Below are 18,201 nucleotides of genomic sequence, written 5' to 3' on the forward strand. Positions count from 1 at the left end.
TTTTTTTTCCCTTAAAGGGAAAAGAGTGCATCAGTTTAAAGAAGAGAGAAAATGCAAACTTGAGATAGCAAAAATAGGAAGAGCCCTCCCTTTCCCTTCTCTCTTGTCCGTCCCTCTTTTCAATTGAAATCCGAAAACAATCAGTAATATGAAGGACAGTAGGAATAGCAGCTCCTGCCTTTATCATGTAAAGTTGCTTGAAGCTCAGGAGGTGGATGCCCAGTCTAGGTCCCTTACTATACCTGAAGCTTTGAAATTAAATCCTCTACAAAGAAACCGCTGACTCAATGAGGAAAACTACCAGCTGAAAGCAAACAAGTCATTTCTAAATAAACAACTCCATTGGCAAGATAAACCAGTGTATATTGTGGGTATGTTTTGAGTAGGGAAAACAAAAGATCTCAACTATACTTAAAAATTATTATAATATTTTAGATTATAAGGTGCTTTCAAATGGAAACCCCTCTTGTAAATTCTTCTGAATACTTTTAATACATGCTAAGCACAGGAGCACTCAGTAAGTACACACTCACTGATAACAGAAGAGGGAGTAAATAATGAAACCAATAAGAGTTCAGAGTTCATACCTTAAGTCTATAGGTAATATACTTATGGGAGGTTATCATTATTGCCAGAGAACCTATCCCCAAATAATCAAGTTTGTACTAACTGCTTGTAGGTCATCTATGGGAAGGTTCTAATTCCAGCAAAGATTTTCCTTCATGTCCCTCAAATCCCATACAGTGGATTATTTCCTCCTAATGCTTAGCATGTATCAGTTCTGACAATGCAAAATGAGGGGGAAAGTGAAACATATAACAACTCTGTCACAATTAATTGCTAATAAATGAAATCTGAGTATAGAGTGCCTATCCTTGAAAATTTAATCCAATAATAAAAAATGTGATATAAAGAAATACATAACATAGACTACAGGCTATCGTAGGTCTGGAACATGAGCCTTACAAACTATATTATACATTCTAACCCTACACATAACTATCAGTAAACATCTTTTTTTAAACCATTACTACACAAAAGAATCCCACAAAGCATACATTCAAACAAGAGGCATCTAAAGATTAAAAAAATTACCCGCTGTATTTTTGTATAAAAATAATCAACATTCTCTAATGTACACAAAGCCAAAAGATAAATATCTGTGATGTCTTCAGTGACATCTTCAGTCTTCTACTAGGCCAACACAATCATTTTGAAAAAGAGCAGTGACAATGACTGAAATTCATGGATTCTTCCCACTTACTGAACTTCTGTGTATATTTCTCCCAATACTAAAACATCTCAATCATGTGCTAAAGATAAAAAAAGATTAAAACAAATTCCCAATGTCCAGAGTTATAAATCTCTCAGGACTCCCACAAATTTGATGTAGTGTCATAATGCTATATAACACTAACTGTTCAGTGAAAGATTTCACTTAAAAATTTTTTTCCCTAAAACATGTCATACAAAATAAGATCTAATCATCCAAGAGTACTTGGTGAGTATTTTGCAAAGAGAAAATGATTTTGTCAAGGGAAAAGGAATATGCATTCCAGCTAGACCTCAATCAATCATTAGAAAAATTCCAAAAAGCAACCACATATGCACTCGTTCATAAAGTATAGTCACACTGTGCCTTAATCAGCGCAGAGGAGCATAAGATATGAAAGATGATATGAATTAGTGCTTTCTCAGAGTCAAAATCATTTCTATGGTAGTCCTTATTTTGTAGGTCAATTTAAAGCATTTTCCTTTTCTAGTATGCACAAAACTGGAGGAGATACTTCAGCAGAACATTAGTAGTCTCTGAAATACTTCCAGTGTGCACCCCGTTATTTTCAAAATATCCATATGGATGAAAAAGAGGAACACTGATCAGGTTACTCCACCTTGGCACTACTGACATTCTAGGGCTGGTAGCTCTTTCTAACACCCTCAGCCTCTGCACACTGGATACCAACAGCAAGCCACCCCATTTCCCCTAAGCTGACAACCAAAATGTTGACATTGCCCAATGTTCTGTGAGGGAAAGAGGGGAAATAACAGACTTCCATTGAGAACCACTGCTCTAAATGTACAAAAACTAAGAGGAAATAAAACTTTGTTAGCCACAAAATTCTTGGTCAAATCTTGAATAGAAACCAACTCTTCTAAATTCCAGATCAGTATTCTTTATACTAGAATGCAATCCTTTCTTAGAGACAAAGTAATTGTCTAATAGACACATGTTTTTAAAAGTACAATGATATCTCATTGTATATAATTCCAGTCACTGGACTAAATTATCTCTCATGACAACCTATAGAAATTTATAGGATATAAAAGCGTATATGAAACTGAATCAGAAGAGGAGAAATGTAAATCATCAAATTACCTTTAAAAGAATTCTATATATTGATAAATATCACCTTTTAAAAAATTACCTAGTATAACACACTTCTTTGAAAAATATTATGGCCCCCTGTAACAAGTCCTTCAATGTTGCAAGTGACCTGTAAAATTAATTTCACCAATGTTGGCTAATTAGGAAAATGTATGATGAATTATTCTATCTGAAGAAATGTCAACTTTTGATGCAGAAATCCTAGTATGCTTGGCTATCCACCACAATAAATGTAATATTCTAGGCCAACCTGAGCCTTTACCTTTAAAGTTTGAGAAAGGTAAAACCACAATTATTTCAAAACCTCATGATTCTGTTAAGATTCCTTCAGAGAGTTGATGCGTGCACAGATCTTGAGAGCTGGGCCTAACTTGATATTCATTGCACTCATAAGGTGGTCTTCTTTTAACAAGAGAAGGGCCTGTCCATCAATCTCCTGTGCTCTGAACTCATCTGCAATATCCTGGCAGCCTGAAATTTAGTAAGAAGGAAGAAGGAAGTTAGAATTAACAAGCAACAATTATCTTTTACTCCTAACAGTCACTGATGTTCTCACTAGGTCTGAATATCTGAAATATAGGCTGAGAAACAAATCATATTTATTTGTGATAGTCTTGGTTTCACTCCAGAGAGAGTACTTCTGAAAATAATAATCAGCTTGAAAGCCAAAGTAAAGCAATTTACTTAGAACTGTTCTAAAATAACATTATGGTAAGAATCAGTAATATGTAGGTACGGCAGACTAGAATATAATGTTCTGCCACTTAACCAATTTAGATATATTCATCAAGTATCAGAATACCACTTTGTCATTTATACCTTTTTCTAATTTACAACCTTCAACTGCTAATAAGCACATCTAATCATTTTTATTGACTCGGGACAAAACCAATTCATCAAAATTATTGTTCTATTGCAGTACTGCTAAAAGTGAATGCTGTTCACATCAACTCCAGATCCTTTGGACTCATCCCCACTTTTGGTCAGAAAATATAATTTTTATTAAAATGATTAGCCTACTGGCTAATCTCTTGCCAGATAAACAATAATTTGATTCTCTAAACCTCTGTCTTTTACTGTCTACCTAATAAATAAGGTTTCCCACTAAAGGTAAAAAAACCAGCAGAGAAGATAATGAATTTAGAAACCAAGAGAGAAAAGAATGCAAAACTGTGGTGATCTAGAGACAGTAAAAATAAATTTAAGAATTAAAAACTGACATCCTAAAAAGTTTTCTAAATTTATTCATGTCAACATTTTAAAGGAAAACAAAATAGTAATGAAAAATGTAAATGGTATAACCTTGGATATCACAACTAGTTGAATTATTAATTACCCTTTCATTGTAATTACCCTTGTATATGTAAGATCAAGATCTCATTCCTATAACCACAGCACTAGAGCACAAAACACTGTAGGTACTAAATAAATACATTTTTGGACAAGTCAAGAACTGGTTGAGTGAACAAACACTGAACACCACCAAATCTGTTGCAGAGGAGCTATCCGGAAAGCAGTACAATCACATTTCTATATTCAGTTGTATGGCCATCTTTTCTCTTGGTTATTTTTTTTCCCGTTACATAACAGCCAGCTTTTCAATTTGTCTACTTTATTAATATCTCAGACTTAAAATCTGGCATCTCAAAAGTAACCCTGTAATGTAAATTTGTATGGTTTTACCCATTTGCCACAGAAAAAAACTCATAAAAATGGAATTACTCACCACAGAAAAGTCCCTTTTCTTTTCCCAGAGGTAGCTCTCAACAAAACTGGGCTGACAAAACTGACTAATCTTGCATCTAGTTGTGACTTCATCCTTCCTTTTATGAAAGAACTAATAACGTTCTTCTCTCTTCAGTCTTACTTACAAGAACACAGGAAAGAAAAGAAGAGAGAGAGAGAAAGGGTAGGACTTATTTAGATTCAGAAACAGGAGCAATGAGAAGTACCAAGGACCATAAGAGCTACATTTGGGAATAGAAATATGGAGTTGTCCACGAGCGAAATATACAGCATATCCTTATTCCTCTGTATTATGAGATCTCTCTCCAAATATCTTCTTGTAAGTGGTCAATATGATAAAAAATAAAAACAAACAACTGAAAATGTTTTGAGAAACAGTCTGATCAAATAGGAATGCTTTACCTCCAGATTTTTAGGTTATATGTTTCTTATCCACAAAAGGGGTAGATGCACAATATATTGGTATAAAAATGGAAAAATAAAAATGAAATGGGGGGGAAGGAGCAGAAGCCAATATGCTTCTAGAAATTCATTAGAGAAAACTGAATGTCTTTAAAAAATTCTAGAATCTCAAGGTAAATGAGCTAAAAGTTTTGTGGGTTTGACATTAGATCCTACTTGTATAAAATGTCTGGTACCCTAAGAACATACCCAAAATTTACACCAACTATATCAACCAATCAATTCAGCTGGCTTTACGTCACCAGAAGCAGCTATCAGGATAGACATGGACCTCTACACAGGGACACAGATTCCAAATGAACTTTGAAAGTATTCACTCACTTTTCAGTTAAACCTAAAACCAAATACACTGAACCAAAAAAATGGCCTCAGGAAGTTTGCTGAAAAGATAGTACCTGCCACTCAAACATGTCTCAATGTTAGTATTATGAAAATCAGTACAATCTCAGGTGTTTTTGCAATTCCATTTTATATGTCTACAGAAGACACCAATCTACAGCAGAATCACAGAACAATAGATACAGAATAAACTGGTATATGCAAAAGGCCAGTTAATATGTGAAGGAAGAGTTAAAGAAGATAAATGCACTTAAACAAAAATAAAACTTATTCTTGAACAGAACTTTTTAATGTACAAAAATGAGAAGAAAATAATTTCTCACTCTGCTCACAGCTCTGAGATTTAGGTACACTCCATACTAGCTCTCATATGGTCCCAACAGGGATAAAGAGAAGAGAAAACTACAGGAATGAATACAAGAGCTCTGATAAAAGAGAGAGGCCTAGCCTCAACTAGAAAGAAACAAAAGACAAGAGATTACAAATTTACAAACCTGTTCATTCTCTGAGAAAATCATAGGAGACAACTGGAGGGCAGGGTGCATATGGGTGGAGGGGTGGGAAGGGGAGACAACAAACAGCCAGCTCTGAAATGGGCTGAAAGATACTTACAAGGAAGTTTACAAAGGCCAGAGGAACATGAAAAAATGAAGATTTTAGGCATTATTCAGAGAAAAACTTGCGGAAGAAGATCAAATGCTTGATCTTCTTGATCACAGAAAGAAGCTTGTTACTGAGCCTATCAAAGCAGTTGGAAATACTCCCACTCAGTCAGTAAAGGAAAGCAGAGTAACATATACTCTTAAGCAGTACCAAACAATTGTAAATTACAAAGCAGTCTCCACTTAATGATATATAATCTTCTACAAGCAATGACAACAAAATTGAACATCTCATTAATGTGTTTTGTTTTGTTTTGTTTTTTACTTAAATACCACAAAAATGAGGCCATGGAGTTAGTCTTTGTTCTAACAAAGCAGAAAGAGTGGCCTCATGGCAAGTTGGTGCTACCGAATACAGGGAAATGCTAAATCAGAATATCCTAAAGAGCACAATCAGTGAAAGATTACCTACTAATTAATAAACTATTTGGCCAACTATTTTATTCAGCATATGAACAAACCCTTCTCCACAAAGAAAATAAATATTTTCTCCCAAATTGAAATCAGGCTAACAGCTCACATGCCCCATTTGGAAAACTGAGGATAATTCTGGAGATGACTGTATCAAAGTGATGCTTATAGATTCCAGTGTTAGTTCTCAAGATGGCTAAACTGTTCTAAAAAATGAAGTTCATTTCATTAGATTTTAAAACCAAACCAGTGAAGATTCACTATCCTGTAATGCATTAATTTTAAAGCAAATTCTAAATCCATGTGGTCAGCATGTCTCTCGTCTAACTTTTCTTATAAAAAACACATTCCCCTTCAAACTGTTTCATCTTTCTTTAAAAGTGACCATATCTGCTTTTTTAAACAATAAACTTAGCAGTTTTAGAACAATTTAATAAAATTTCAGAGTTCTGTAGATAAGGTAAGTACCTAAATTCTATCTAAATGATAGAATTTTTTGCCAAGCAATTATATTTCTGAATATACTTTTTTTACTCACACACTGCATTAGTAGTAAGCTTGCTTCTGAGACCATGGTCACCTTCATAGAAAGATTAATTAACAATAGCTGGGTTAATTTTACTAAATCTGTAGCCATGTTCAAAAGGGATATATTTTTCTGGATAGCAAGTATCAAGAGAAATGGCATGATTCACAATAAAACCCAAATGGAACATTTAAAAAAATTCCTTATTTTCTATAGTCATAAGGTCATATAAGAGATGTTGATTACAAAACAATGTTATCTTAACATATATAGCCATGTGGGTCTCATCATGAGCAAAGGTACAGCTGTCTTTAGCAGCCAGTCCCTTGGAGAAAGTGAATATAAAAGATTATTGTTGCATTAAAGAAAAAAGATAAAGAACATAAGACTTAAGCTGATGGGGAAAGTACCAAATGAGATAGGAGAAAAGCATAAATAAGAAAGTTATCCTCAATAATGGAATGGGATATGTAACTGAATTTTAGCTGTCTACCTAAAAAATGAAATTTCAGAAGTTTCTATTGCAAAGAATCAAAGAATGCACCTTCTTTGGTTGAATAAGCCTGAGTTTTTTAGAAAGAAAATGAAATTGTATTATATTCTAAAGGTAATACTTCCAAAATGTCAAAAAAAAATCAGTCTTTTTATTTTTAAAATGGTTAAATTAGGAAATAAGGAGGATACAGAAAAGAAAAAGAGAAAAGCAGAAGAGAAGAAGTGTCTGGCTCAATCTCTCTACTGACCTCTCGAGAGAAATCAGACTGAAGAGAAGAGAGCACCTTTTATATCTTCACCGGCTGAGGTGTCACAGCAGAAGCAGGACTAGTCAGTTTTTATCGACTTGTGGGGTATGAGAAAATACCCAGTTGTGCTGAGGGAATAAGCAAGAGGAAACAAATCACATTTCAATAACAAATGCCATTTGATGAACACATCTGCATAAAACTTCTCTAGCCCTGTTGGCCCTTCTGTACAACAGGTGTGGATGGACCTAACAACAGTTCTGTGTGTGAAAGCACAAGAAAAATATTAAGACCAAACCAGCAGGTCACATACCAGGTAAAGAATGGATGAAGGCCCAAACGTCATCAACTGTCCATATAGATGGCTCCGTTTGTGCGACTGGTAGCAAGTCACTATTCTCAGGCATTTTCCTAATTCTCACGTCCCTCAGTTCACGCTCTCTTTCCCGCTCACTCTGTCTGCGCAGCCGAGTTGTCATAGCAGATGGCACAGAATCTTCATGAGAAGCCAAGTCTTCTTCTGTAGATGGATAAGTAATTGGAAGCTGGAAAATGTAGTAGAAGTAAAATACAGCATTGCACTTTCCTTTGTGTTTCTAAAAAGGGTTTTGTACATTGAAGCAAGAATTCTACAGACCTGCCTAAGGAGATGTTCTCTTGCTGCCCCATCAGGGCCACTTGGACGACGACCACGATGCCCAAGACTTTGATTATCAGGTTTACGATTCCAGCGACTAAGTGCAAATTTTTTAGAACAGCTAACATTGTACCTACAAAATTCAAGAAAGAAAAAAATGATATTTAGCACATTCCACTTAGACTTAACTATGACTCTTTAAAGTGTAATTCTGAGTCATTAAGTACTATCTACTTCATTAAATACACTAACCCTCAAACTCAAGCCACAGCATTCAATGGAATTACATATGCTAATGGTAAGCTAAGTTTCTGCATATATCATAACACAGCTGTCAGTATAGAACTGGACATCTATAGCAACTTATTATTTTATTCTGATAACAGCACGATAGTGGCCAACTTTCTGCAAAATACAGAGTACAAGATTTTTATGCTAGCATGATAATTTAAGGTTCCAGGAAAAGAAAAATGTTTTAACTACTTAGATGTTTATTCAGGTATTTTTCAATATAATCATTTCTGAAGACAAGTAAATGAAAAGAAGTTAATAGAGGGGAAAATCTCAAGCAGCTAGTAAAAGATTCTAATGACTGAAATCTAAAAAAATGTAAGGTTGAGATTTCAAAGTTATACAATTAATTTAAAGCTCACGTTACTCAAGAAAATTGAGATATACATATTTTTTTAGATTGGCTCAAAGATTCTTATCATAACAGACTAATTTTTTGAAGTCCTTTATTATAAGGTGTGATGACACCTTTAAAATGTTCTCTACCATTTATTGGTCTCCAATGCTCTGGCACAGGAAGTAGCAACCTTTATCTATAAAGGACCAGACAGTAAATATTTATTGTTTTGTGGGCTATATGAGTCTCTCTCACAATTACTCAACTCTGCAGCTGAATAATGAAAGCAGCCGTAGACAATATCAGCATGACTGCTCAATAAACTTTAAGTAACACTAAAATCTGAATTTCGTGTAATTTCCATTTGTCACAAATTATCATTCCTTTCTTGTTCTTTTTTTAATCACCTACAGTTTTAAGACCTGTTCTTCCATTCAGGAGCCATATTAAAAAGAGGCTACTAAGAAGGATTTGGTTTGGGCATATTGTGCAAACCTTTCCTAAAAAGAACAATGGAAAGTAATAATCTAAAGAACACTTTCTAAAAACCACAAAAAGGCTAAGAAATATACATGAGTTCCTCTTTTATATATATATAAAACTGCTATTACAATTTATTTTCAAAAAAAACATTTGCTAGAAAAATGCTCTTCTGGGAAATATCAAGAATAAGTTCCAATTAACTTTATTATTGGTAACTGTTCTAGAACCAGAAGGCAGATACCAAAATAATTTTCCCCCATCTATGCTTTATGAAAATATCAAGAAGTAGAAAGTGCTATCAGATTGAATACTATGTTTCCCCTAAAAATATATTAAAAAGTGTCCTGATGTCCACTTCATTTTACCCTAAAACAAATCATTTAAACTCCTGTTGTGTTTATATGCTCATCTGTGGACTCAGCTCTGAAGATTATGGATTTTCATTCACACAATTTTCAAGTCTTCTTTCCCCATTGACTAAGGAATAGAGAAAAGTGACTAACTTTTTACTTGTTCTTTAGTCTCTAAATATTTAGATCTCCAAAACAGATAACTGGGTTAGAAAAGTAAACAACAACAGTTCTTCCCTCACCTAAATTATCTTCTCCTTGCCATCACTTAAATTCCCTATATTAGGCCCCTAATCCTCTAAAATGGTACACCCAAAGGTCTAATAATGTGACAACTCAGCAATCACCTCTAAGCAGAGTGATGGATGGTTAAATGTTCTGAATTCCTAACCAGTCAAAATGGTTCAAATATTCTGAAGGGCAGTTCTTTTCCTTCAGAGTTATAAATCACTTAGAATCAAAGAGCCATGATTCTTTCTTTTATCCAAACTGAAAAACTCCCTGAAATTAAAATATGAGTTATGCCGGTGTAATGACTATGGAATGTTGGGTGGAGGTTTCCTCAGACTACTGAAAATGGAGCTATCATATGACCAAGGAATTCCATTCCTGGGGATCTACCCAAAGGATACAAAAACATGAATTCAAAAGGATCCATGCTGTATGTTTATTGCAGCACGATTTACAATAGGCAAGACTTGGAAACAACCCAAATGCTCAAAAATAGATGACTGGATCAAAAGATGTGGTACATATACACACAATGGAATGCTATTTGGCAATCAAAAATGACAAACTAAAGCCATTCACAGCAACATGGATGGAGCTAAGAGTTACTGTTCTCAGTGAAATAAGTCAGAAGAAAAAATAAAAATATGGGATGGTTTCACTTATAGGAGGAATATAGGAAAGCCAAGTAAGAGAACAGGGAAAAAATAGTAATAATAAAACAGAACAAAACAAAAATAAACAAGACAACAAAAAATCAGAGACCCTCTGTAGGGAAGAGGGAGAAAAAGGGATCAAAAGGAGGGCAAAAAGAGCACACAGGGCTAAGTGATGGTGCACAGGTAAACTGGTGATAGAAATTCTATGGGAGCTACACCTTAGAAAAGAAAGCAAACATTGTTAAAAAAAAAATAAACAATGATGTAAAATATATCTAAATAAATACATTATTTTTTAAAAATTAGTTATGGAATTTGATATATAATTATATAATTTGTTAGGACTATCATTAACATGAAGTAATATTTGAATAAAACTCTGAAAGGAAAAAAAATCAATGAACCCATTTTTGAAAGAAAGTAATTCTATTATTATTTAATTTGAGTTTCACGAAGTATATTTTAGTGCATCACAATAAATAACAAGCTAAAAAGACTTCCCTAGTGGCACAAGGGGTTAATGCCCAGCACTAAGAAGCAATCCACAGCCCCTACAGCACCAGTTCAATCCCCAGCCCGGGACTAACTTACTACATGGCGCAGCAGATGTCTGGCTGGCTGCTCCCCTCAGCAGTGTACTTTAGTCAATATTCCTGTTCTGCTCCCCACTCTGTCTCTGTTGAATCCTTTCACCCTCCATACCTCTGGCCTATACCCCAGTTCTTCTATGCATAAATAAATAATATAAATCTTCAAAGAAAATAGCATGCTTAAAAAAAAATTACATAGATATATACCATCAGAATCTTAAATCCTCTGAGAGAATTACCTTTTTTGAACAGAGAATATATTTCAAAACAATAAACTTGTGCATATACTTCACACCTTTAATGGGTAAATAGCTATATTAGAATTTATTATCTCATCAAAGGATTTACTTTTAATGTAAACTAAACAAGATAAAATCAATGAAGATGCTAAACACTCTGATATTATTTCCTATAATATTACTATTGAAAATACATAAAAAGACAAGAATTTGGCTGTTGATAACTTAATAATGTGCACTTAATACTATTACTTGTCCTATATAGAAACTTAAATAGGTATTTTAAATAAATGGAAACATTTTAAAATAAAGTAAATTCAGAGATTTCAATATTGACATAACAGTTAGGTAATACAATCATTTTGTTCTGCTACCTTAAAGACTATTCATTACTAGGAGAATCAGGGGGTCTCCTAAGCTCATTCTTACATCAGGAGACTGCTACTTCAATTTTAAGCTGTAAAATTGACCTGAAGTGCTATAAATAAGCAATTTTTAAAACAAAGAAAAATTCAATAACCAAAAACAAAGTAGCTTTAGATAAAGCCTATTTGATAGTATTCCTCTATAATGTAAAAGTTTTGGCTAATGGTAAATTATACTACTTTTTTATAGTTACTATACTGGTTTTTGATCTGTGCTTTAAGAAATCCAAGAGAACAGAGAGGGGCCTCTCTGCTGGCACAAGGAGTTAAAGCATAGCACTATAAAGCTTTCCACAGCCACTGCCACATGCATGAGTGCAATCTTTGGCCAGGGAGGTGACCCACAGGGTGTGGCAGACCTCTCCCAACCGGCCCACTACTCTCCTCAGCAGCGTATTTCAATTAATCCACCAGTTCTGTTTCCCACTGTCTCAGTTGAATCCTCTCACCCCACCCCCTCCATATCTCTGGCCTACACCCCAGTTCTTATATGAGTAAATAAGTATTTTAAAAGAGAGAGAACAGAGATACCTTTTGGCACATGACATAGTGCAGAATCGTTTGGACCGCAAAAACTCATTAGCATATCCCATCTTCCCACAGAATTCACACTTGAGCAACTCACTGTCCATTTCTTCTAAAGCCTCTAAAAGAGAAGGAAAAACAGGGGCAGGGGATCCAAAAATTTAATTGTGGTAAATTTTATCGCATCCTCTACTTTGCCAGGACACTGCTAGTTTAGACCCTCCAGAAAAATTAAAGGGATGCCTTTTTAACTTTCAAAGTCATATCTCATTTTGGCAGGGCCTCCAAAACACAAAAATATATAGTATCTTCACTATATAGGTAAGCTATATATTTTGCTAAGAATTCAACATGATGAAAAGTATAAGCATGTTTATTAAAAAATATTAAAGAGATGAAAATGAGTAAGAGACAGTCACAACTTTCAGGAGGAATATCTTCAAAAAACACCAATTAGGATATGAATTTTGTTACATGATGCTGTAGAGATATAGCAGAGAACACTGCACTCTAACTGAAGAAAATGAGGATGACTTAAGTTTTGGAGGGCCTCCCTGGCAGCCTAGGGGTTAGGTGTCAGTGCTGTCGCCTCAGTCTGAGTTCAATCCAAAGTCAGGGGCTGATTACCCACATGGCACAGCAGACCTCTCCTATCTCACCCACTGCTCCCCTTTGCAGTATACTTCACTAATACATCTGCTCTGCTCCCCACTGTTTCTGATGAATCCTCTCACACACAGTCCCCCTAACCCCTACCTCTACATCTCTGGCATATACCCCAGTTCTTCTATGGAAAAATAAGTAAAATGTTTAAAAAAAAAAAAAAAAGGTAAGACTTTGATATGTCTAATTTTAGAAGAATATGTAAAATATAAAGATCTACAATGTACATGGTATATAAGATATATATCTAAATATAAGAGTCCCTTTTAGTTATATTAAAACAAAAGCTTAATCTTAAAAATTACAAATTTGCAATTTCTAACCTCCACTCCCTTTTGCCTAGACTACTCCATGTTAAATTAGAATGTCTGTATCTTCACGGCACCCTCTTCAGGACCAAAGAAAATTCCCACCTACATTCTCAAGTATTAAGCAGCAGCCACTTAAAAGCAAGTTAATTTAATCTTCAAAACCCACAGTTTTCTCACCTATCAGATAGGGTTTATAATATAACCCCTCCCAACGAAATGGTGACACTTACTATCAGGAAAATAGAAATCAAGATTTCAATGAGATACCACCTCATACCTGTGAGAATGGACAGTATCAAAAAGACCAGAAACAAGTGCTAGAGAGAGTATGGAGAAAAAGAATCCTCTTACAAAGTTGATGGGAATGTATGAGTTTCTCAAAAGACTAAAAATGGGGTCTACTCTACATCCCATTAATTCCACCCCTGGGCATCTATCCCAAAAAACACAAACACATTAACTCAAAAGGAAACTTGCACTCCCATGCTCACTGTAGCACTATTTAAGATAGCTATGACAAGTAGCCAACAGGCATATGAAAAAAATGTTCAACATCACTAGATAGCATGGAAATGCAAATCAAAACTACAATGAGATTTCACCTCACTCCAGTAAGAATGGTGCACATTAAAAAACAAAACAAAACTGGGAAACAACAAATGCTGGAAAGGATATAAAAATAAAGGAACCTGTTTACACTGCTGGTGGGAATGCACACCGGCCGAGCCACTATAGAAAACTGTATGGAGGTCCTCAAACACTAAAACTGGGTATACCAGATACAGTGATTACAGTCCTAGGAATCTACCCAAAGGACACACAAACATGAACTCAAAGGGAAACCTGCCCTCCTATACTTATCAAAGCACTATTTACAATAGCCAAGAGATGGAAAAACCTAAATTAAAGAATGGATCAAAAAGCTGTGGTATATTTATACAATGGAATATTAGCCATCAAAAAATAGAAACATGCCATTTGCGGCAATATGGATGGAGCTGGAAGGGATTTTGCTAGCTGAAATTAGACAGCAACGGTGTCCCTTATACATGGAATATAGAGAAGAAAGAAAGAAAAAAATCAAAACCATAGAACTGAGGCATACAGCAAAGGTGGGGGTCAGATGGGGGATAAAAGGGGAGGGATGGGCACAAGGGTATATGGCGATGGCTCTAAGGTGATATGTGGTGGGAGAATTATGGGAACTACAAAGATGTAAAAAAATGTTTAATTAATAAAAAAAAAAATAGCCAGGACATGTAAACTTAAGTACCCTCAAATAAATGAATGGATCAAAGATAACAATGGAATAACACTCAGAGATCAAAGAAAATAAACTCATGCCATTTGCAGCAACATGGATGAAGCTGAAAGGGATTATACTAAGCAAAATAAATTCAGAAGGAAAAAGGCAAATACTGGAGAGTATCAATTATATGTAGAATACAGAGAAACCACCATAAGAGTCAGTTAAGTCAAACTAAAAACTAACCTTTGAAAGTTGACCATACAACTGAGGTACCTCAATGGGGAGGAGAGCGGAAGCGGGAAGAACAAAATGGGGAGAAAATATTGTGGACTATGGGGGTGGACTATAGGCTCCTGGTAAGGCCGTGATACAGTAACTGCCATCAAGGTGAAGAAATACTATACTTACAAAATACTAAAAACTGGGGCCCTCCCTGGTGGCACAGTGGGTTAAAGCACAGCACTGAGAAAGTAAAGCCACTTCAGCATGAGTTCAGTCCCCGCCCTGGAGGTGATCCACATGGTGCAGTGACCTCCCCTGACCGGCCTGCTGCTCCCCTCAGCAGTGTACTTTGTCAGTTGGCTTGTCCTTCTCCCTACTCTATCTCTAGTGAATCCTCTCACCACACCTGTACCTCTGGTCTGTACCCCAGTTCTGTATACATAAATAAATAAATCTTAAAAAAAAAATTAAAAATTAAAAAATAATTTTTTAAATGTTAAAAACTATGTAAACCAACAGTAAAAATCAATAAATACTAGAAGTTGAAATAAGTGGTTTAGATTGACTGATGAGTGCCCAATATAAATGGTAAGTAGCAAGAATAAGATAATGAATGTTTCATTTCCTACTTCCATGTAAGATCTAAGACTATCAAGACTGGTTAAGACGAGATCAGGAAAGATCAGGAAATACTTCACTGAAAGCTGTAAATTCCTAAACAAAGTAAAAAAAAAACACTGTAACAGAAGCACTTCACTAACTAAAGCTTCAGCTGTAAGCTACATGTGTTACTTATACACAATTCATTTAAAAAGATTGATGAAGATGAAGAAAGGGAATGTGAAATGTAGATATGTAAGAGGTTGGTTCCCAGTTAAAGGGAAGATTAGGCAGGTTTGAGGGTTCTGGGTGTCCCTCCCTCTTTCCTGTAACACTATGAAATAATATTTGAAGCCTTAAATATTCCTAAGACTGATCAAATCATAAACTATAAAATGATTATTATCTGGAAATTTTCAAAAATATCTTCAAAGCAAAAGTCATCTAGAACAGTTTCAAAAGAGTAAAATTAAAAGTGTTCCTTCCAATGACAAATAAATAGGCTTTCACATAGCTGTGCCTGATGTTAGAACTTCAGGGAATACAGGTTTTTTTTATTGTTTGTTTACCATTCATTTTATATATATATATATATATTTTTTACATTTATTCTTCCTTTGTGTACAATGCATACTGGCATACTGTTTTTATTCTGCCACACCTGAAACTAGAGCTGATCTTGAAAAGCCTGCATCAGAGACAGAACCTCTCATTGGACCACTACTGCCCCAGAGTCCATTTGTCAAATTGCTCCATTTCTAGGCTATATCAAAAACTGTATTCCAAAAGTTTTGTTATTAAAAGAACAATATGCAAAATTTGATAAAAGGTTAGAATACCTCATAAAAAAAGAAAAATGTTTTTGCTGATGAGAGACAGGAGATCTCAAACAAGTAGAGTTTAAAGTTTTTAACAAATAGCAAAAATAGAACATTAATTTTATTCATCATGAAGAGAGAAACATTAACAGATTCAAAGAATTCCTATTCTAATGGTTGGCCAAAATTTAACAAATTTGGCAATACTAACATGGCTACTTTTTCTCGTCTATGAATAAAAACTGCAGAATCAAGTAAGTTCAAAAATGGTTGTTTCGATGACAGAAACAGAATTCTTCAATATCCATTCTCAACATTCTTTCTATAGTAACAAAATCCTAATTTTTAGCTAAAAATACAAACATGGAGGAAAACAGCTAATTTCTGATATAGTCAACTTTTGATCAATGGCACTGATTAGAATATGGTTATGATACCAGCTATTCTGGAGGAACACTCTAGGGATGGCAGAACCATATGACACTGGAACCTTAGGTACTCAATTGCTTACCTTTTGCATTGTTATAGGAAATTACCACCTGTCTTATTTAATCAAATATAAGTCTGGGTCTCCACTGAATGACTGAATATACATCCTAATTAGTACAGGTTCCCAATTTTTTTGTGTGAGGAATTTTAATTTCCTGGAAGACTTTGAAATCACTTGAGGATCATTAGCAAAGAAAGAGGCAATGATAAAGGATTATTTATACTGGTTGGAAATACTGCTTATAGAACTAGTTCAACTGCAAACAGGTCATCCTTTGAAAAAAGGTTATATTGAATTAAACTGTAAAACCAAAGCTAACTAAATAAGTGACCTCACCATTTCTCCCTATGGTACTTCCCATAAACACTGAAGAACACAGTAATAGAAACAAAGAATTATAAAAATGCCTTGGGATAGTCTTTTTAATTATTTGATTAATATTTAAATTGATATAAGGTTTTAAAATTTCTGGCACACTTCATTTATATGAATATAACACCACTATGAAAAAAATAATCATCTCTAAATCTTCCCTTTCTTCTTTCTTTATATTTTGTCTTGTAAAACTTAGTCCTGTTTGCATTAATCCTTTCCTTCCTCTTTCTACTGTGATTACAGTATCAATTACATGCCAAACATCCATATTCATCCTACAGATGACTAGCAGTTTCTAAAAACACTTACTCATGTTATCTGCCTAAAAGTATCATGAAATATTCTGTGACGCTTCCTAAGCAGTTTCCCATGTTTCTGCAATGTGTTCACACAAGGGGGCTTTTCAGATTAAAATTTTCATTTATACACTCTGTAGATATAGAAAGGGGGGAAATGGTATATTTATCTTTACCTTTATTCATCTTGAAAAATGTTCTAAGATAAAATAGTATTCATAACCAAAAGCAAGTACTCAGGAATAAGTGAAATTAAATTCATATGAACAAAGGCAAAGTGTAAACATTGGATCCTGGTTTGAACAAAAGAACTGTAAAAAGGACATTGTATAAAGAATTTGGGAAATATGAATAGACTACTAAACAATACCAAAGAATTATTAATATTATTATATGATCCGGAATTACAGTTACTAGGAAGAGTACTTTTTAAAAAAGATTTATTTTATTTTTATATATGAGAGCTGGGGTGTAGGCCAGAGGTACAGAGTGGTAAGAGGATTCATCAAAGAGAGTGGGGAGCAGAACACTGCTGAGGGGTAAGGGGGCAAGACAGCAGACATCTACACACCATGTGGGTCAGCTGCAAGCCAGGGATCAAACTGTTGTTGCACTTGCTACTGATAGCTTAACAGTGCTGAGACTTAACCCCCTGCACCACCAGGGAAGCCTGAAAGCGTACACTTTTTTAAAAGAGATGTAAATTAGTGTCAGTGAAATAAAAATGAAGACTAGAACTATTTGTTTTAACAGAAGTGAAGAAGAAGGGAAGTGGGATAGGCAAGAGGAAGAAAAACAAAAAGGGACTGATGAAACTAGTGTGACAAAAACGTGGAATTAAGATGATGGCGATGATGTTGAGTATGTGTGATTATACAGTGCTCACTAATTGTGTGTATGTTTGAAATATCAAACTGAATTCAAGAGAAGCAGTAAAATCAAATTTTTATTACTGTAATACTCTGATATTACTATCATACTCTGCCAAATTCAATTTTACCAGCATATTCCCTTTCTTTAATCCTTCCTTCTTCTGTTTTAAGGAAGAAGGAAGGATATATATATATTCAGTAAATAACAAATTAAAATAATTTATCAATCATTAACAAAAAGAGGCACCTTTCTTTTTTTTTTTTTT

General features: G+C 34.5%; 1 protein-coding gene across 3 annotated transcripts in view; it reads right to left on the reverse strand.

Annotated features, from left to right (window-relative positions):
• Positions 1–2,373: 2,373 nt before the first annotated feature.
• Positions 2,374–18,201, reverse strand: part of PHC3 (polyhomeotic homolog 3 (Drosophila)) — a 74,808-nt gene continuing 58,980 nt past the window's right edge. For 2 of the 3 annotated variants that reach the window (XM_004674952.1, XM_004674951.1), the window contains exons 12-15: positions 12,046–12,160; positions 7,913–8,045; positions 7,589–7,820; positions 2,374–2,857 (exon numbers count right to left, since the gene is read on the reverse strand). In XM_004674952.1, coding sequence (XP_004675009.1) covers positions 2,703–2,857; positions 7,589–7,820; positions 7,913–8,045; positions 12,046–12,160 — 635 coding nt within the window. In that variant the 3' untranslated portion in view covers positions 2,374–2,702. Of the gene's footprint in view, positions 2,858–7,588; positions 7,821–7,912; positions 8,046–12,045; positions 12,161–18,201 lie in introns of those variants that run through there. The other variant, XM_004674953.1, reaches the window with a different exon arrangement.

The sequence above is a fragment of the Condylura cristata genome, unplaced genomic scaffold (assembly GCF_000260355.1).
Source record: "Condylura cristata isolate star-nosed mole 26May11 unplaced genomic scaffold, ConCri1.0 scaffold00003, whole genome shotgun sequence".
Taxonomy (NCBI): domain Eukaryota; kingdom Metazoa; phylum Chordata; class Mammalia; order Eulipotyphla; family Talpidae; genus Condylura; species Condylura cristata.